At 40.1% G+C, this 21,610-nt stretch overlaps 1 protein-coding gene across 2 annotated transcripts in view; it reads left to right on the top strand.

The window, feature by feature from the left end:
• Window positions 1-21,610, top strand: part of lasp1 (LIM and SH3 protein 1) — a 30,906-nt gene that overhangs the window by 5,703 nt on the left and 3,593 nt on the right. The window contains exons 2-6 of one of the 2 annotated variants that reach the window (XM_082530324.1): window positions 4,421-4,515; window positions 10,398-10,482; window positions 16,124-16,246; window positions 19,783-19,861; window positions 21,429-21,526. In XM_082530324.1, the coding sequence (XP_082386450.1) occupies window positions 4,421-4,515; window positions 10,398-10,482; window positions 16,124-16,246; window positions 19,783-19,861; window positions 21,429-21,526 (480 nt within the window). The remainder of the gene's footprint in view (window positions 1-4,420; window positions 4,516-10,397; window positions 10,483-16,123; window positions 16,247-19,782; window positions 19,862-21,428; window positions 21,527-21,610) is intronic. The other variant, XM_082530325.1, reaches the window with a different exon arrangement.

Genomic DNA, 21,610 nt, shown 5'->3' with positions numbered 1-21,610 from the left:
GGAAATATTTCATTATGGTACCAGGAGACATCCTTGGGTGCACTAAATTCCTCTCATGTCTAATATGGTGATTAACAGAGGACGGAAACATGCATATTCACTTAATGTGGAACATAGATAGTAATGAAACTGTTTTTGTGTTAAAGTGATAATGAGACTGTCAATTAATCAAATGGGGAAAGTAACACCAGCCAAGCCCTTGAAAATGTGTCTGCTTTAGTGTCACTTAGGAGGTGCCCAAATGGTGTTTCCAACCAATATTTCTATTGAAATCTATTGAAAGCAGTCATTTGGTTTTGTTTGGTTTACTATTGGACCATGGTGAGTGAGTAATCTGCCCTAATTATGTGCTAAATGTGAAATCAGAAGTGGTTGGCACAACAGGCCTGGGGTTGCTTAATGCTTTAAGCCGGGCACTTCTATCAGAATATTTTTAGTATGTTATTATATGCATCTGGTCAGACTCTCAGTAAGTTTCCTCCTGATTTGTCTGCATAGACTGTGTGTTTAAAGGGTTACTGACCTTCCATACATCTACATGGGATTTTACTTGGTCCATTTGTATTTGACTCTTACTGAGAGGATGCTGTGAGGCTGAGTGAACGTCTCGGCTCTTGGCTCGATCGTTGGGTCCACACTGACACAAATACATCATGCATTAACACATATAACCTACATACAGTAATACACACATCCACCGACAGGGTTAATTCTCACGCACACACAGACACAGGCGTACATACACAACTGCCCTTGAGCTGTGCTGATGCAGGGAGACGGAGCATTTTTTTTAAAAATGGTGTTTTATTTCTAGGGCTCTAGTTCTGCAGTGTCCTCATTTTACAGCTGACTGCCAGATCCTGTCTTGGCACCCAAGAGCCAGGTTTTCCTGGAGCTGGACAGGGCTAACTGCAGGATGACCTCGCTAACACATGGCTGGAATGTTTCTCTCATTCACATATTTTTGTTTGTCCATTTCTTTCTGACTGCTACCTACTCATCTTTTCATAGATAGGTGATAGCAGTTTGTTGGTGGTGTTAAAGAAGGCAGGGTAGAGTTGAGGGTTCACCCATGGTGCTATGTGCATGTATGGGTTTTTGCAAAAGGGATCTTATCAGTTGCCTCCCAGTGAGTCTTTAATCCTGCTGTTCAATGCCACTACCATTACCAACACTAGTCCTTGTTCAGCAAGCGTGACATAGCAGTACCTGAAGCAGTTTTGCACCTGCTGCAGTTTCTTGTTTAGAGTAGCTCTCCAGGTCATGTAAAAAGCTGCAGTCCAGCATGGTGGAGATGGAGGTTGGTGTACTAGTGTCGAGAGCCACTGGTCACCCAGCAGATAGGGAAGGCCTTGGTTTAGCTGGTTAGGACCAGGGATGACCATGATATTTCAGTTGTAAAACATTATAATATTTTCACCTCAGTATTTATCTACTTTTTGTCTAAAATACAAATGTTCTTTTAACCAGTGTCTGGTTGGATGCACATTACCAAAATAATACAGGAATTAAACTTAGACGCAGTGTTTTTGTGACATGATAAATACGCCATTCACAGAGAACCTACCTGGCTCTACCTTTGAATGTATGTCAGTAGTCTTTAATCCCACAAAAACAGTGTTGCACTGTATTGCCAGGGATAGATTTCTAGAAACAAAACAAATCCTGTTTTCCTTGCTTTTCTAACAATACCACTGAAACTTAGTCAGCTCAGGCATGATGTCACTTCCAATTCTGACATTTGACTTCAGAGGAAATAAAAAAACTCAGCAGTAAGAGAGAACTTAATCCAGCATGAAATGTACCAGGTAACGTTATCATGCTCCAAATCTGCCTTTGGGATAGTTGGGGAACTTCGAAGTTAAATAGTTGTGGAAGAATATCAACTAGTATTTTTTTTTTTTTTTTTAATGCATAAAATGCCCAGCCACAGTTGGCAGGTGACACATTTCCAAATAAAGAGGGGGTTTTCCACTAGTAAATCAATCACTCTGTTCTCTCAGATAGATGGGGGAAAAAAATAACCAAACACACTTGGAGGAGTGTCATTGTAACTAGGTGAACTACCCAAGTAAAGTCAATATATAAAGAGTGTGTTCATATATCATACCATTACTCAGAATGTTCAGATTACACTAAGATGAGTGGCTGATATTTGCATTGTATCACATATTGGTGTTGAGTGACCACAATGATGTCATCTATGGCCACTGCTACGCCTAAAGATATGTCTGCTGTGGGCAGTAGGCTAAATGCATACTAAGCACTTAAAGTGTCATTGGTGGTCCTTTACTCTGTCCATGATGTTTAGGCTATAAATTTGAATATTTAGATCTTGCTGGAGCTGTATAATTTCCCCTCTTCAAAAGGCTTTGTTTCCTCGGTGCATTTCGGCACCTGTTTAGAGTCGTCTGCAAGTGATTAGATCAGTTGAAGAGACTGTTTGCTTTGAACTGCCTGAGTAGGGTGTCTGCCACCCGAGAGGGTCATGTTGTCCAAGCAAAGGTCTCGCTTGATGAGGGTTGCCATGGTGGAATCTGGGTTAGCAGGTTGGGCAAGACTTAGGGATAGTTTGCTAAACAGATGAGTTCAGCAAACTTGTTCTCAAGGTCAATATTTATTCTAGGAAACAACGGGAGTATCAAGGTCCATGCTCCGCTCACGTGTGTGACTCAACAGAATTTTCATTTACACTTGTCTATTTAGGCTCCACATGGATAATTTATTACTAGTTTATTATTAAAGAATTGGGGGATTTTGGAAGGGATAATAATAGAGACTAATTAATAGTGACTATGATACTGGGCTGCTGCGTTGGAAGTAGATCAACCTGCAAAGATGGCTGCCAGCACAGCTGCAGATCAGCTGAAGCTATAGGAAATGGAATCTGCTTGCAGTATGCTGTTGTTTGTGAAGGGATTTGCCATTGTAGTTCTAGACAGAAGAAGGAAGAGCAGGAAAAAGTAACATGTGTCCATCTGCAGTTCCCCCAGGCTTCAGCTGGGTTGTAGTGGGATAAAGAGTTTGCATTCGAAGGCTTGGCACAGTGTGTTTGGCTGTGGATCACAGCTCCGCTGAGGAGAGCCGAGGCCTGATTTCCACTGTGTGCTGCTTCTTTTGTATGCCTCAGTACAGTATTGCTTACCCCCAGCTACAAACACCCATGCCAAACACATTCATACACTTGCTTGTTGTCAGTACACACCTCTCTGGGTGGGCTGTTAACATCCAGACAGAACAAAAGTTGATCTCAAAATCAACCTGAAGCCATATCTTTTGATTTGATAATTTCTGAAGCCTCCATTGTGCTGCATGTTTCCACTCATAATAGTGCCAGGATTGCATTGTCGATCTACAGCGTACATATGCAATAACCCTCAACATCATAGTGATTTATTCCAAGCACCCTGTAACACATCAAATTGCACTGCACACAACAGAACCTGATGTTGTATTTCCATATGCTTCTGTGGTTTTATCCTCTGCTTTGAATCATCTTTTCCTTGTTGTTTGTTTGGAAGACTAGTGTTTAGTGTATGGGCAGTTGGTGTAGAAAGTGATAAAGAGTAGGTGAAAGAAAGAGAGGGAGGGCAAAGCGCCTCAAGGCCATGTTAATAAGGACTCACTCTTTCTCTCTCTCTCTCTCTTCATGTCTCTGCACTCCTCCCTTCATTCCCTTGATGATAGCAGGAACAGCCAGATCATTGCTTCACTGTCTGGCGTTTTCTTTCTCTTGCCCACCCCTCCCAAACATGCTCCCTTCCTCTTGCTTTCTCCAGCTCCTTACTCCTTACTCCTTACAGCAATTTCCTAATGTTGTAAACCTCAACATCTGGCAATAAACCCATTCTGATTCTGATGTTTCCTCCCTCCTCTCGGTTTTCTCCAATCTTCAGTCCCTCTCTCTGAATCTTCAGGCTGCAAATCAGCCCAGTGCCAGAAGAGTGAAGAAGAGGAGGCATGAGGGCGAGTGGGTGGTAGGAAGGGAGAAAGGGTGGCTAGGGAGATGGAGGCACAACATCTTGTGACAATGGTAGGGGAGTCGAAGAGTGGCCTGCACACCAAGCAGAGTCTCTGTAGCAAGTATATCGCTGCTTTCTTTGCACTTAACCTCATAGCTTATGGTAAAGGTGGGAAAATTTGTGACCACAAGAAAATAAACACATAAACTGTACAGCTATCCTTTTTTCGCTCACACAAGAGTATCGAGACCTGCTTATAAATAGCAAATACAGTTTGGTAGCAAAGGAGAAGTTGTTTTGTTTCTGACTCTTCAGTGCCAGCTGACGCAGACCTAACAGTTGTCCTAACTCTGTCATTTCACTTCCCTCTGTTTGCTGATGTATCAGCGTCTCTTTGTATACAAGTAAAATAAATCGAACTCTCCTTGCTTAACTTCTTGTCCTCTCTGTTTTGACAGTATTGGCATAAAGGATGCTTCAGCTGCGAGGTCTGCAAAATGACTCTAAACATGAAGAATTACAAAGGCTTCGAGAAGAGACCATACTGCAATGCGTAAGTTGTCCCTAAGTTAATCACTTTGTGTGTGTCAGTGAACATGTCTCATGTTTTGCACTCAAGCAATTCAGCTTGCATCCCTAAGACAGAGTGACAGCAGTGTTTAATTTGTCCACAGCCTGAAATGGGACTCTGTTTGTGTGTGTGTGTGCTGCGACCCAACTAAGGCCCCTCTTTCCCTCCCTTGCCGGTTATCTGTAACTATTCCAGCTCCCCCTTCAGAGAAAACGCCTCGATGTGGTGTGGGAAAGTGCCTCCCTCCCTTCTCCTCGGTAGGGAAGGGGGGGGTATCAACAAAGGAAATTCCTGAAGTTCCTCTACAGTGACACAGGCGGACACTGAAAACTACCATGTCTGCTCACGCTTAAGCACTAAAGGCTCATCAGGAATTTGTGGAATTCCCCTCTCTCATTACTTATAATGATTTTCTTCTCCTCTGTGTGTGTTTGTGAGAGCTTGAGTGGAAGTTCAGAGAGGGAATGAAGGCAGGAGGCGTGGCTTCATGTTCTGACAAGCTCTTTTGCTGAACTGCCATTTTATTGTTGAGGAAATGACTCAAGACAACATGCTACCATTGTCACTTTCAACTTCAGTGTGAAAATAGAAGTAGTATGCTTGTTATTGTCAGCAGTGACATGTAGGATTTAGCTTCCTTTGTGATTAAAACCTTTGTTCGTTGGGGTTTTTGGGGGTGTACATTGACATTATAATATAGCCATTCCAGAGTTAAATGCTTCAAAGTAACTGCAAGTAAGTGCCAGAGGTTTCAAGATGACTGTCAAGCCAGAAGGACTTTGCAGTATCTCTCGAGCAGCTGGAGGGACACGAACATGTCGTATGTTTCATGTCATGGTGCGTATTGGTGCAGAAACAGAGTAAGAAAGGCATTTGAGAAATTCCCTGCCCCACCCCTTTTAAAAAAAGAAACTGAGATAAGAAAACCAAGTGTTGAACTGATTTGCTCATTTGATTAGAACTGCACAGTCCAAACAGACAGGAGTGTAGAGTCTAACTTGATCGACTGGTAGAAACATACAAATGCTAAGGAAAAGTCTAAATGTTACGGTTTCATTTTTTGTTTTGAAACCACATTTTTCTTCTCAGTGTATTTGGCTGCTAAAAGTTGTTGCCTGTGCATGTTTTTTTTTTTTTTTTAAATTTCCACATAAGCTGCTAACAACCATGTGCCCTGTCCGGTAATACAGGTGATGGCAGCTTGGTGTGGCCATTTAAAAAAAAAAAAAGTTTCCTTGTCTTTCTGTTCATTGATCTGAATCTGATTCCCTTTTTTCTCTGAAGTTGGAATATGTCTAACTGCTTGGGAAGCTGCAATTTAACCTGAGAAAGCGAGTTAGAAATGATTAACTGCCAAATGTGATAAGCAAAACCTGCCTTTAAATGCAAATCATTTCTGGGTTAAACTGCTGTGTAGGTCAGCCAGTTTATACAGTAGACACGTGTATCTATCATCATATTTTGACCTTTTTTAACTGGAGAAGCAAAGGTCTTACTGCAACAAACAATAGCTCCAAGCTATAGTGGACTTTGAAACTGAGCCAACCAAATTGAATTGAACCTCTGATGTTTAACAGTTAATACTTGAGCTTTTCCTACTGAAACATTTACATCGTCTCTGCATTTTTGTTGTCCCTGTATATAAATCAAAACTGCCATGTAAGCAGAACAATTAAAATACAATTAAAATAAAGCCATACAGGTGCTGTATACTCGTACAACTGTGCCTCCTCTGACTTTCCCTGTTGGCTTGATTTCAGCTGAGGTCTAATTATCCCACAATGAGTGTAAACACCTGTTTATAGGCCTAATTATAAGCTTATATATGATGATAATATGTGGTAATGTTAATGACTGTTATTAGTCGTAAAACATCTGTTCTTGTTTTAGTGTGTAACTCAGACTCTTATCACTACTTCCATTCACATTTATATTTAGCTTGTTGGCCTCCTACAGCAGGTGACATCTCATCCTACTATCCCATTTGTTTACTAAAAATTAAAATGGCCTCTTCTTTTCCCAATTTCTGCTTCCGATGTTCCCTTGGTAAGGCAGGGAGGCCCTTCAGAGCCTGTTTATTATGCCTCTTTCCGTTTGTTTAAAACAGCCTTGTTTGAGTAAACATCATCAGTGGAAGAGCTTGCTGCTACTTCAAGAAAGGAATGCAGCTCGCATCCCCTGTTATTATTCTGTGGGATAACGACTTTATCATTACTCCTCTATATTTGTACTTAGTAAGTGATATAGGCGCTGTTTATTTTCTCTGTATTCCCATCCACCTCCTCCCTGAGAATCTCTGGTTAGATAGTTAGAAGTGGTGGGAGATTAGGAGGATAAGTAGAGAGGATAATTCATTATTCCCCCCAGAGACTAAAGGAGCCAAATAATAGGATACTACCTTAATGGCTGATGTGATATTCATTTGAGCATCACACAGTGTTGTTATAGCATCTCATGATTCCTTGATTTACTGTTATTTTTACAATGCAATTTCCTTACTTCCTCTGGACTTGGGCAATTTTCTAAGTATCTCGCCACCCTCATGAGATCGCTCATAACCAATAACCACCCTCCATAATATACATACTGTGTTTACATAAAATGAGCGATTTAGATTACTGTAACTCTTGACTATAAGTGGGTGTATATTAGCTCAACAACTACAACTGTAAGGCCTCCATTTGTCTGGCTCTTGTTACTTTCCCCCATATTCTTTGGGCTTATATGTATCTAGTATCTGTGTCTACATTTTTATGTGCATAAAACAGCACACCCTCTTTGCTTTTCACCATGCTGTCCCCCCAAACACACACAGCCAAGCACACACTATCAGTGCCTCAAAGAGTTTGAGAGGAACTCTTCAAAAGGAAACGTTTAATAAGCACTACAAGCTCATTCATTCCAAAGAGGGCAGAGTTGCAAACTTATGTTCTAAGTGTCAGTTAGAAATTTATCACATTAAATTTTGCATTAATGTAATAATAATAATAACAATAATAGTGATAGTGTGGAATTAATGTACAAATGTAACAACAAGTTCTTTAAAAATCCCCTTGATTGTCACACTGTAGCTGATTATAGTAAAAATAATAATTACTATTATTTTGGTCAGTATGACAGTCCAAATCATATTGCACTTGAAAACTGTTCTTTTTAGTTAGGTTTTGATGATTGTGTCTTTTGACTCTGGCTCACAATAGCACCTCTAGTCTTTGTTGGCTCACCTCCACTGTTTGAATGTTTCCGGGTACAGATGGGGGTGAAGAAAGTCCTGGGCCACGGTCGAGCACCGGGTAGAAATGAGAGCTTCGTGGCTAAAATGGATGCAAACGAGTAATCCTTTTAAGCAGATTATTTTGAGTTCATAATTGATGCGGAAAAAAATGTAATTGATATTAAAATCTGATTTATTGTCTAACTCTATTGTCCATTGTCACAAGATAACTCAAGTTGATTTATTTTTATGCTGGAAGCTGACTGACAAAGAGACTGTTATCTGTTGCACATAGTGCAACTGTGTGTGTGTTTGTGTGTGTATTTTTGTGAGGCTGCTGTTCAGATTTCACAGTTAGCTGCCCCTCAGTTACGCATTGAACTTGTTGAGTAGGATGCTGTGTAAATGTAGATGAAATGTTCTTGCTGAATGATTCATTACAACCTTTCCAGGTCTCACAGGGTCAAGCTGGCCACAGCATCTCCTGGTTCCACTATTCAAACAGGCCTCTCCTCCATCACAGTAGGCAGCTTGAGTGTGTGTGTGTGTGTGTGTGTGATTACACATGCGTGGCCTCCTGACTACCCCACTCCCCTCCATTTTGATCACTCCCTGTTTAGCATTTGTGCATGTGTCACCCCTTTCCGTTTGTGACTTATTACCTTGTTATACAAGCTGACAGACAGATGAGTGTTCTTTTGACTCATTCATAGCCTCAAACTTGCACAGAATCATAAGCTTGGTTATACACACCGACAGAAAGACACACACACACACACCTCTCAGATCTCACTGAGTCACTAAGCTTGTATCTGAAATTTAATAGCCCTTGAGTGCAACAGTTTACAGATACAAAGGTGACATAAACACAGTTAACACAGATCAGTTGCAAACTAGACACGCCCAGCTTTAGAAACAAAAAGCACATATTAGTTTCCCAGCTTTGATAAAGGCACACATACCCGGACAAATTTAAGGGATAGATTGCTTGTAAAATGACCTGTAGGGATGCTTGATAGCAGCCAGTTTGAAAAAATTTTCTCCATACAAATAGGCATTTGTCAGTGCAACTAGCATACTCACAGAAAATTGCTAGTATGTACAAAGTACTGCTATTAAAAGGACAGATTCTTTAAAAATTATTTATATAGGGTCAAGGATCTGTAACGTTGTTGATGGATAAAAAAAAATTAGAGCAATAGTACCATGGCCTTTTTTCCCTTTAGACCACAAGGTTTTTTTTGCTCCTTAATTTAGGATTTAATGTGGTAATTAATGTATGCACTCAGCTGTGAGTTGCTTGTGTACGATAAACAAACGAGGTTAGTGCGCTTCTATAGGAAAATGCCTTTTTGCTTTTATCACTATATGTCCGAGAGCAGTGAAAGTGTACTTTAATTTGCATGATTTGATTAGCTCACCTCGCCTTAGGTGCTAGGATAGCAAACCACTACATCTAAATGTGTAGATAAATGTTGCTTCAGGAAATTGAGAGCCGTATACCTCTGTGTGTAGATGGACACAGAAACGCTGTTTGGGTTGAAATTCCAGTTCCAGTTTCTGCTGTTGTCCAGATCTGACTACTTTTTTTCTTCTTCCCGTTCTCCAAAATTGTCCCTTTTTAAAATTAGCTGGTGTATGCTGTAATTAGCTGTTGTCAAGGAAACCGTAAACATATTGCCTAAGTGGGTTACCCAGAGGCATGAAGACTGGTTAAAGATTTTTTGAGGTCACCCAGTGCTAAGAGGCAGGCTGGGAACTTCAGTTCATATGAGCAGTTAGATAAGCTGTTTGGGCTCTTCCGCTCCTGCTGGACTACTGCCATGTTCTTTTGCAGCCTTAAGGACCACACTGAACTGGCAGGCACAATTATTTGTGGACCTGAAGGCTACTTGTACTCAGAAGCCTCCAGTGTATAAAAACACTGAGTTATGCCACATATACACGCAAATGCACACATTAACTAGTGATTGCAGTTCATGCAGTCATTATGTAAGTATGTAATGAACAGCTTTTGCTTGGTGTGCTGCATGTGAGCATGCTTATGCTGACCAAAACAGTATTTATATTTGCTGTATGTTTTCCAAACAGAGCATTTTCTCCTAAGCAGCTGGAGTTCCGATGGTTGTTACGGATCTGAGACTGCCAAGAAGATTCCCAGAATCAGTTGAGGGGGGGAAAAATGGTCCCTTTGCGGTTTGCTGAAAGGAGCTGCTTATGACATCATTCACACTCGCCCATGATCTCTTTGACTCTGTTGCTGTGTTGGGTGCATGCTGTTCCTCTAGTGTGCCTATATGTGCATATATGTGTCAGGGTTTTTTTTTCACACCTGCTATGGTTCGCCACAAAACATTGCAACCTTGAGCCCACACCTAGTTTCCTCTTTCTCAGAGTACCTTGGCTCTCACTGACAGAGCGTTGTGTGTTATACTGACATGCTTTTTGTATGCAGGGGCTCTTAACTCAACCTCAGGACCACCTTGAATAACAAATGACCCCAGAGTGGGGCCACAGACTGCACACTGCTTGACTTGTGCTGTTTTTCTAGTCTTGAGCATCACAGTGAGAGTCTCAGTGGAAGCTGGCAGCTGCCTATGCGTGTCTACTATGTATTTACAATCTCTGCCGTTCTGTGTTTATTTTACAGACACTACCCCAAGTCAAGCTTCACCTGTGTGACTGACACTCCAGAGAACCTCCGCCTCAAACAGCAGAGCAAGATACAGAGCCAGGTAACCCATTGGGAATATCCATAATATTCACTGCTGAACTAAACTTCAGCTGTACAACATACGAGTATAACACTGTGCCATGTGTTTGTGCATAAGAGGCAGTAGAAAAGTATGCTTAATTTAAAAATTCAATGATGGTTAAACTTGGTAGTAAGTCTAACACGACCAGCTTTCAGATTACATTCTGTCTTGCTCCATTTTAGCGTCCGTCTGCATGCTCACTGCTTTAAAACAAAGCCCTGAGAAATCAAGCATGAAATTGACACAAGTAACACATTTGAAGCTGGGAGGCCCATAGTCATGCAAACTAAAACTGAGACAAACTAGAACAGAAACAACTCAGCATTTATAATCAAAAGATGTACAGACTGGAACATATGAAAAGGGGCCTTGCTTAAATGTGTTTTGCAAGAATTTCAGTTTCCCTTTATTGAGATTTGAAGAGAAAAAGTCTTGTTAGACAAGAAGACGTTGCGACATTTATGGCTGTAATACTGAATGTAAGCTCATTTGCTCAAGGACCTCATTATACCCACCATCCAGTGCATGTCAAAAAACACTCTACAACAAAGTTCACATCAATTTGCCCACTTTTTTCTGACCGCTGTTTCTGTTGTTCCCTTACATCTTTATTTTTTATTTTTTTGCTGTCTAGTGTATTGTCCACTTCCACCACAGCTGGGTGGGTGCATGAGCGTATTGTGTCAGCGTTTGACATGCTCCCATGAATGTCCACTAAACAAAAGACTAACTGCTTATTTTAAATAGTTTAAATTTAGCTGATTCTTTTTCTTTTTTTGTAAATTAGGCTGGAGGCTGACACCTATAGTCAACCTCACTTTTTCTAGCAGTGATACCCACTTGGCAGTGTTTAAAGTGGGCAAGATAATTGATTCCACTACCTTTATGTTGAAGCTTTGGTTACTAGTTATTTTGCAAATTATTCATATCAAATGTAAATTACTAAAACAAATATGCTAAAATCTGCTAGCTTAGCAGTATACAAAGTGAGTTGGTTCAAGAAGGGCAAACTGTTGCATTGGACGCTGTCCGTGCAGTTGTTTCCAAACATCTAGGTTAAAAGTGTTCAGTGTGTTTGTAGAAGGATGTAAACGGGGAGAAAATAAGGTGTAGTATCTAGGCCTTTTTTAATATCCTGCTTGTTTGAGGATTCCCCTTCACCAGTGTTCATGTGTTATAGCCTTTTGTTTACCATTTATGATGGTTACAAACTGGATTATATGGACTTACATTTTTGCGCTTTTATAGCGTATCATATTGATGTGGATACAATTTGCCAACATTCCTGTACTTTTAAAACCACACCAAATTATTAATGCAGTTTGAATACTTCTTGTTGTACAGCAACACTCAGGGTTCACTGAGCTACCCAGTTTCTCTGCTCCTATTTTTCTGCAATTAGTAGCTTATCTTGGTCTAATTTGTAACCACAAAAAACACTATGGTTGTTCTTGCAGTTGCTAAAATTACAAACACCCAAATGAATTATAATATGTTATAAAAAAAAAAAAGAAACCCCACTGACCAAAATATCCTCCTTAACTGGGTCATTCCTTATTGCCTTAATAGAAAAGAGAAAGCCAGAATAGAGAGTCGGGGAGATTTGTGCTCGCTAAAGACTGTTTTCCTCTTGAACTGCTTGCAGTTAATTTTGGATGTCAAATCATAGAGTAAGTTTAAAATATTATCTCTGTCCACAAACTTGTTATAGTAGGCATTCCACTGCCTTAAAATTTGTCATTTTCAGTTTCACTTCTCCAAATAATAGTAAGATGTCTGGGCTTTGTATAATAGAATTCCAGGAACTTGTCTACGTCCACTAAAGTAAGCACAGAAAAACACAAAAAACAACACACATTAATTCAGACGTACACAAAGATTAGAACAAATCTTTCAGCACAGTTTTAGTCTCTAATTAGAAAAAACTATGTGAGAGGTACAGCTGTTGAAGCCTCTTTACTTTGGAGAAAGAAAACGACACACAATCCACCAGGAAACCTGAAGGAGAAGCTTGTTTTTGCAGCTTGTTGTAGAAGAGAGAGCGCTGTACAGAGAGGCAGGCAGGGCATATCCATATCTTATCCAAAAGTCTGTGTCAAACACTAGAGATGAGTGGGGTGTGGATGTGACGGGGGGTTTTGCAGAGTATAGGGGTTTGGATAGCGGTCATATGGGGAGGGGGATGACTGAGGAATCAAGGGACAGATGGTGTTTTTCTACATGGATTGTGCATCCAAACAGCCCCCACAAAGACTCCATAATACTGAGAGAGTGTTATGCTAATTGTTTACTGTATCCAATAAGATCCATATAATAAATGCTAGTGCATGGCTGAATTTTAATCATTTTTTTTTCTATAGCATTTCTTAACAGTTATAACATGCTTCATGATTTGAATGAAACACAAACATCAGAAATGTGCCTTAAATGCAGTAAATGCAGAGATGCATTCAAGCATGAATTCTTATTTATGATATAAATCGATGTTTAAAGAAAGGCTACCATATAAAACGAGTTTTCAGCAGGTGTTTGAAAATGAACCACTGAGTCAGCTGAACTGATGAATTGTAGATTTAGGTGCAACAACCTTAGAAGTGCCTCTGGATGTGAAAAATGATCAAGGAATAAGGTCTTCGCGGGTCTGCTGTATAAGGAGAAGTCTGGCCACTGAGAAGTACATGTGAAAAGTGAGCTACAAAAAACTGTATACACCCAAGTTTTTGGGTGACGGTAAAGGTTTGATTTTCTCAGTTAGAAGGAAAAGTTTTGCTGGTGATGACGGGTCAGTTTAACCACCGACTTCCACAGTGGAAGTTTTGGGGGCAGGAATTTCAGTTTTATCGAGGTTGAGATGGACAAAGAGTAGTGTGGGATGTTGTGACTTTTATTTCTCCTCATTTGCAGTTTAATGTCACAGTGGACAGGAAAATATGATTTGTGACAGGGGGGAAAAAAAACACATGAACCTTAAATTTGTCAAAAAGATTTTTTTTTTTTTAATCCCTTTAGCAAAGTTGTCACCTCCGTGCAGACGTTTTTGTGTTTTTTAGCTGAAGGGGTTGATTGTGCTGTCAGTTCAGCAGACACCCTTAAAGAAAAAACATCCTGTTAACTGCTGAATCTTTTGAGCTAAAGTTGTGTTTTTAAGGGCACTTTTTAGGTGTTTCTGTGTCATCAAATTAAAGTTGAGGGGAGGTTTGTTTGTGGAGATCGGTAACTGTCTAACCCCTCACCACCACCACGCTGCCGCTACTGCGTTGCTACGAAACCTTATTGCTATGGTAGCAGGGTTTGTCACACCTCATTACTAGACTTTGTGGGGGGAAGACAGAAAGAAACAAGACAGAAAAGGAGAAAAAAAACTAGAGAGAAACGAATTGGGAAGGAGGAGAGGAAGAGCTATGAATTGCACATGAGAAGAGACGGGACGGCACCAACCAGAAAGAGGGAGGAGTGTGTGGTGAGAGAGTAAGAGATAAAAGTGAAATTCCCTTAGGAAGGAAGGCTGGTGGAATGCAAATAGAAGCAACGAGAAAGATTATAATGAGGAAAAGCTCCAGCTCTATGGGATGACTGACTATTGCCGTTGAAGCAGTAAAATATGAATGAATGAAAAAGGAGCACAGCAAGAGCAGAGTGTGGGTGGGGAAAGAAAGCAGAGGTATGATTGGAGGAGAAGAAGCTGTTGCATAGATCCCAAAAGACAAAGGAGACAGGCTTGAGAAATTTAAAAAAAAACATAAGGGGGATCACATATTGAACAGAGAAGAGCAAGGAATGAGGGACAAAGATGGGTCGAGGTCACATTAATCTTCTTATCTGTGTGTGCATGCCTCAAAGCTGTATACAATTCCTCACTGAACGAGGATCAGCTATAGTTTTGCCTCATTTTCTCAGTGGACGTCACACCGAGGGTGACGGCAGATATGGACCAATTACAGCGCATCACCTACGCACTCGCGCACATTAGCTGTGAATCACAGTAACATTGTGTCATCACAAGGCTCCGGGAGATGAGAGGGAGGATTGGTCACTGTATTGAGCAGTGTCAGGCATTATGTGGATATCTGGGGGAGAGGATGCAAGGGTGAAGCTTTGTTTCCTGGTAATGGACTGTGCAAGCAGGCGCCCTCAGTCTTGGAGGAGTGCAGGAAATCAGTGCAGTCACCATGGAGGCAGGGACAGAGTTTCAGTGTGGGGGGTGGAGTCTAAAATTCTCAGAAAAGATGACAGAGAGAAGCGCTAAAATGTGTTACAGCTTTAGTTCAGAAATAAAACGTGTTTTCCTGTTTCAGGTTTGTTAAGTGGTGTATGTGGTTGTGGCTTTGAGTGATCACCCACGGTGTAGCAGTGAGGGAGAGCTTTGTAATTTCTGATTCCCATCTGACGTTACATGGGCAGGACGTTTCCTCCTCTCTGCCCCTTAGGGTCAGAATAGGGTGGGAAGGCTGGAAAATAACACACACACACACACACACGCTGACACTGTTTGTTGCACAGTACCTCTCATTTTAACCATATATGGTTACTACCACGTCCTGCATGTAAGGCCTTCACTCACTCAAGCAGGCAGGAAGTTAACGTCACCACAGAAGACAAAGCAATATATGCAGGGCAAACCCTACTCAGTTTGTGCATACAACACAAACAGAGAGCCTATTTGATGCGTACAAGATTATTGAATTTGCAGAAAACGTAAAATTTGACTAGTAAAGGCCAAAAGCAACTTTGTTGTATTGTCGTCAAGCTTATGCTTTATAGTGAGAGATATAAGTAAACAAATACAATTAAATGGTCATAAAACTATAATTAGTAGTTTATGTGATTGATCCAGTTTGCGGATAATTGTGTCCTGTAATTTTTTGGGTGCTTTTCCTGTGCATATCAAACTGAAAAAAGGAAAAAATGTGAAACATCTTGTCCATCTCAAGAACATATCACAAAATAATCCATATTCAGATATTCCTCTGGATGCAGGGCCCCGAATCATGTGTGGTGTGGAGGGGATTTTCAGCCTCAGAGGCAGTGTGTAGATTTGGGCTGCTGTTGTTGTAGAATCTGGTACATTTGTTTAAATTTCAGCTAGCCTTCTTATGGAAATACCCAAAAAAGAAGATGCAAAATATAAACGAATGTCAGTTTCCCAGAGACGACTTGTCAACATTATCATGTTAGTCCATCGCATGTTGTTGAGCTGTGGTTGAGCTGTGATCGAGCTGCCAATAAAAGAATTTTCTTCCTTCCTTCCAAAGAATTTTATAAACCCAAAGCTTTAGTTCAGCAAAACTCAGCACTGACATTAGCAAAACCAAGAATTTTATTTCACGATTTTTAATTTTTTGTTACTTTTTACAATTATATATGAGTTGTAAATTGATTTCAGAGGTGCAGGAAAATACCAAGTCTCCATTATGAATCCTCAAAATGTTGAATATGATTTGTTGAAAGAATCTAGGTCACTGCATCTATAAATAACCATTTCCACTGCATTTGCTGGATTTTCCTTGTTGACTCGCTAAACTGAAACTGTTGATGTCAATGTATAATTCATTTTACATGTAATTTGCCTTGCGTGTTGACCTTGCCTTTATTTCTAACACGATCCTGTTTTGTTGTGCAGGTTCTTTACAGGGAGGATTTTGAGAAGAATAAAGGGAAGGGTTTCAGCGTGGTCGCAGACACACCAGAGATGCAAAGAATTAAGAAAACGCAGGACCAAATCAGCAATGTAAGCGTCACCAAAGCAAGTACTCCATTCACTCCACTTGTTTGTTTATTTCTCAACATCTTAATAATAAAGCAGACTGAATATTTGGAGCTCTTTCTGCGTTTCCCCCCACCCTGACAGCCTGGTATGAAGCCAGTCTGCTCTGTGTTGATTAGTTTCCCTGTGTGACTATAATCTCTTTGCCAATATTGAACTGAGGATTTCTTCTATGGAGAATGATTGGTCTACATGAAGTACTCAGCAAACGGCTCTTCAGTTCTTTAAGATTTACTGATTTCACTGCTTTAAAGGGAAGCGGTGGCATTTTTAATCTTTTGGGTGTAAATTTTTAATTGGGACCAAAATGTTTGGAATGGGTCCAGTTATTGAGTGAGGACACTGTGAATGGCTACCACAACATAAGATTTAAGATCAGCCAATACGGTTAAAAAAAAAAAAAAATCAATATTTCTGCATTACCTCGTTGTCTAAAGACTTTTGAGAATCTTGAGAATCCACCAGACTCAGTTAGTCCACTCCGAAGTTCACTTGACTTAGTCTGAATTGTTTTCCACACTCGGAGTCTACTGAGACAGCTACTGTGGTACTTAACTCGCTAGGTTCTCCACGTTGGTCGGTCATCTACTCTTACCAGTTTCAGTTACAACTCCCGTAATTATTCATCTTCTGTCACACTAAAATAAATACCACTTTATATGCATCTATTGATCTAATCTAGTCATCTATGGTTTAAGACAGCGGTCCCCAACCTTTTTTGCGCCACGGACCGACAATATTTTCACGGACCGGCCTTTAAGGTGTCGCGGATAAATACAACAAAATAAAACTAGTACCAGTACCGAAAAAAAAGATTTATTCATAACACACGTGAAAAGACCCACGAAAACAGAGTTAACGATAAAAATGATAACAAAATAACACTGAAAACCGATAAAAACCCTGAAAACCATACATTTCACACCTGAGCCTCAACTCTCGCGGCCCGGTACCAAACTACTCACGGACCGGTACCGGTCCGAGGCCCGGGGGTTGGGGACCGCTGGTTTAAGATATGGCAGCCTGCTTATCAAAATGTCTCTTACTAATGGATAAGCATTGCTAGGCAACTGAGCATGCCATGATTGTTGAGTGCAGCATGGGAAATTAGAAAATTGTACAAGGAAAGCAAAACAAATAATTTGTTAAAAATGTAGCAATTTATATTGAGGAAGGAGCAACAGCACCAATCCTGAAAACAGGCATCTGCAAAACAACTGTAAATCCCAGGGGACAGCTGTCTGTGCCACGCCAGGCTGTAATCACAACAACACATTTTTATTTTATTAGCATTTTTACAATCTCTGTTCAGATGAGTGTTTTGATACTGTTTTAGAAATAATCTCAGCGCGTAATAACTTGCCCTTAAACACGTATTACATGACCTTTAGCGAGTGCTGGAGATGAAGCAGAGTAGAGAAAGTAAGTGGCAGAAAATGTGAAAAATTAAAGCCAAGGTTTATTTTTTTATTTAAAACAAACAAAAAAAAAAAACTTGATTTCCTTTAAAGCTTAGTCATTATGCTTCAAATGAAAGCTTTGGAAGCCACCAGAATAACGTGGCACATTTTTTGTCATCATTTTCTGTTACATTACCTAATTGGTCTCACCTCCTCCAGCTCAAGCCTCAGAGAATTTCCCCAGATTAAGATCTCAAGTTCCACAATTTTTTTTGTATACTGTTGCTTTTAAAATCTTTTTGTCCTCTTACTTGCTCTTTATACATGGTAAAGGAGTTCTCTCCCATTCACTTTTCATTGGGTCCAATCACCTTCACTTTCCTCTCCCTCTGCCCCTGTTATTGATTGATTTGCCATTTCTCTGTAAATACACAACAGGAATGTAGAAATGTTTATATTGTTCACCTTGTGTCCCCCAATCTGCTTAAGTCAGCTGCAAAGACCTTTCTTTCTATGTGAAACAAACTGACAAAACAAAGACACCTCTTCATACATACCGAGCTCTGCACTGGCCTCGCTAATGGCATAATTGGTGTGGAGGGTGATGGATAATTACAGTTTTCATGTGATGAAGATCTTGCATGTTGGAGATTAAGGAAGTCAGCAAAGCAGGAAAACAAACACATATATTATATGCGTTTATGGGCGCGCACACAAGCCACAATTTCACTGTTTAAGGATAGATTTAAGCGCATCGTGAAGTGGCTTTAGTTGAAGCTGATAAACGAGACCTCTGCTTGCAATCAATTTGTCATTCACAGCCAATCATAAAGGAGCCACTGCAGATGAACATTAGTGTCTTTTATTTCTCTTCTCTGGACACTGAAAAACAAAGTGCAATAAACCCTCTTCTAGTCTCATCTCTGTTTTGCCCTTCTCTTTGCCACATCTCTCGGTCCATCCTTCTATATTTCCTGCCACCAGCAAAGATTGAGATGAATCAGGGGGGATGGTCGGGGGTAGTTCAGCAGCAGCTAGGGCAAGTCCTGTAAATCCACACACAAACACACCATCTGTTCAACCTGCTTCTTCAAAACAAACTAAAATAATCTCTCTCACACACTCTCACTTAGCATATTGCACTTGAGAATAGCCACTGTGTTCTCCCAGTCACTCGCTTCACTGTCCTTACACAAACACTCCGTCGTCCCATCCAGTCGGTGAATACACTCCTCACTGACGCCAGCAGCACAGTGGGCTCTTTGAGCCGGGGCATAAGCGGGAACAGAATACAGGGTTGTAAATCTTGACCGAAGAACTGTTGAGTAAGTCTGTTATCAGTCTGGTAATAAGGAGACGGGTTAAATAGAGCAGTCACTCAGTTTCTGTTTCATCAGTGCTGCCTGTTTGATTTTGAAACACTGAACACAGCCTTTGTTGCACTGGCTGGAGAAATGGTCATAAAGTCTGCCTAAACATCTAATTGTGCTGCTTTTTTGTTTTTGTTCAGTTATAACTCAGCGTATGGCTTACAGAATGAAAAAAATCCATTTTTTCTCTATTCACTTACACTTGAGACTGTAGTACTTTAATTTAAACTTGATTCCATTTCATATGCTTAGTCATACAACCCCACCCTTCTCCTTTTCCTCTCAGTAGTTCCTTTTGAGTCTTGCTCTGTCATTCCAAGCGAGTGTGTAAGACTCGGGGATTTGAGTGACTTGTTCTCTGTACTCCTCCTCTGCTCTTTTTTTTTTTTTTTTTTTTTTTTTTTTTTGGTGTGTGTTTGTGTGTATGTTTCACCTGTCTGATGTGTCAACAAGCCGTTGCTATACACCTACGTCCTTACACTGCTTCCGGTACCTGAGATGTCATTTCCTCTCAACATCAAGCTGCTTCCCTGAGCATTTGCTGCAAATAGTGCGCCCCACCTATCTCCACAGACACTGAGAAGCTAGAGAGCAAGTGGGAGACCCCTGGTGGATAGAAAAGGAACTGTGCAAACTACAAGTCCTTTTTGAATCTAGAAAAGACTTGAAAGGATTTGAATCGCCTAAGAGAAGGTGCGTTATTCCTCATCTTCATGAATGACCTGTTTGTATTTGTGCATTGCAGATTAAGTACCATGAGGAATTTGAGAAGAAGAAGATCGGAGGAGAGGGTCCACAACATCTGCCAAGCAACCCCAGTGCAGGTATGACCAGCAATTACTAGTAAATGTAGCAGAGAAGTAGAAGGCAGAAGTGAAGAAAGCACTGTCTGAATCCACAAAAATATCTGTGTAGCTGGAAAATGTACATGAACTAGAGAACAAAAAGCATTACATTTTTCTTTAGCTTTCTTGGCTTGTCTGCGCTTGGTTCCTCCCTCCCAGAGGCTATAGGAGCTCAAGTTCTTCACTGCACTCTTCTGCTTTTTAATCTTCTTAGCCATAAATGACTACATTACTGCAAGCATAATTCTGTTTCACAATCACAGCTGAAATCATAATTGTACATAATCTGTTTTTATTCATTACTCAAGTCAAACAATTGTTTGCTGAAGCTCAGACACAGAAACTTTGCAGTAATAATTGCAAACAACAACAGGAGCAGTTATGTCAGAACAGTGCTTTCAGCATTAGGAAGAGGAATGACTAGTCAGCCTGCTATTTGTATTTCGTGTGCCAGTTCAACACCTTTACACAGAAGGTCATTGTTTAGAGGGTTGTGAATCAAGAGCATGCGTGCCTTGGCTTGCCATGTAGGGTTTTTTTTTTTTTTTAGCATTTACTGTAAAAGAGCTTTTGCACAAACAAACAATAAATACACAGCTTGTATGCATGGAAAATACATGGAAATGAATATCTAATTATAGACTGTACTGAGTCAATGTTTACAAACTTCTGAATTTAGCCTTTGTGGAGCTTTTTACATTTTCTCAGTGTTCAGTAGTCAGATTTTTCTCAGTGCTTTTTTTTTTTCTTTTTAAACCTGCGTCTTAATATTCCTACACGTATTTATTAGTTATTATAGTCATTTATCTAATTATTTATGGGTCGTGTACCTGAATTGTGTAGTTGTGAACTTTATGTATGTGCAACCTACTGTGCGTAACCAAGTCAGGTCATTTCTGACCCCATTATTTTATACAGGAGAACATTTTAATAGGTATTGTGTTTATATTAACTATACTGTTACCTGTTAAGCGAGATTTTTTTAATTTAATTACAGTTCTGTCATTTTTATGCAAATATGGTATTGTACAAACAAAATGACCTTTTATTTACACAATATTTTTATTGTCTCTCGCTTCTTAAAAGACAGTTTCTCTTCATTTTAGAACTGCTAGAGAAGAAATGCATTTTAAACGGTAACATGTGTTTGAGTGGCACCAAAACAAAGATGAACTGGTGACTCTTTAATAACGTTAGCAACAACAAATTGACTAAAGTATTAAGAGTGTTTTGTTTTTATTTTTCGCATCCTTTATTACTTTGTTTGTAGTTAAAACAAAATGTATGCAAACATCTTGAGCTTGTATAATAATTAAAATATTTTGTGTATTAAGTGATCCCACCCTCCTTAATCCTTGCCACAGCAATGGGCAAGTGCTCTTAAAACTTTGCAAGGTAGCAGAATTTGATGCTACTTCTTATGATTTAAAAAAATCACAGAGCCGCATACTGCCATAAATGACCTTTTGTGTAGGTTAAAGCACCAATTATAAGTAGTACTGCTTATGATTCTAACTCCTTCATTATCCCTGTACTCCTTCACCAGGTGGTTACCAGCAGCCTGCAGCCACTCAGAACTACCACTATGATCCTGCTCCTGAACCAGTGCGCCAGGCAGCCGCTGCCCCGCCTCCCAGTGCTGGGGTACGTCCTTCACTCTTCTAATTAAATTCACCAATTCCAAAACCTAACAAGAATCAGAAGATTTGTTGTAATTTAATAACACAA

This window comes from Aulonocara stuartgranti (genome assembly GCF_965226115.1).
Source record: "Aulonocara stuartgranti genome assembly, chromosome: 4".
Taxonomy (NCBI): domain Eukaryota; kingdom Metazoa; phylum Chordata; class Actinopteri; order Cichliformes; family Cichlidae; genus Aulonocara; species Aulonocara stuartgranti.
Note: the sequence above shows the minus strand (reverse complement) of the source record. Positions and strands in the feature narration are given on the sequence as shown.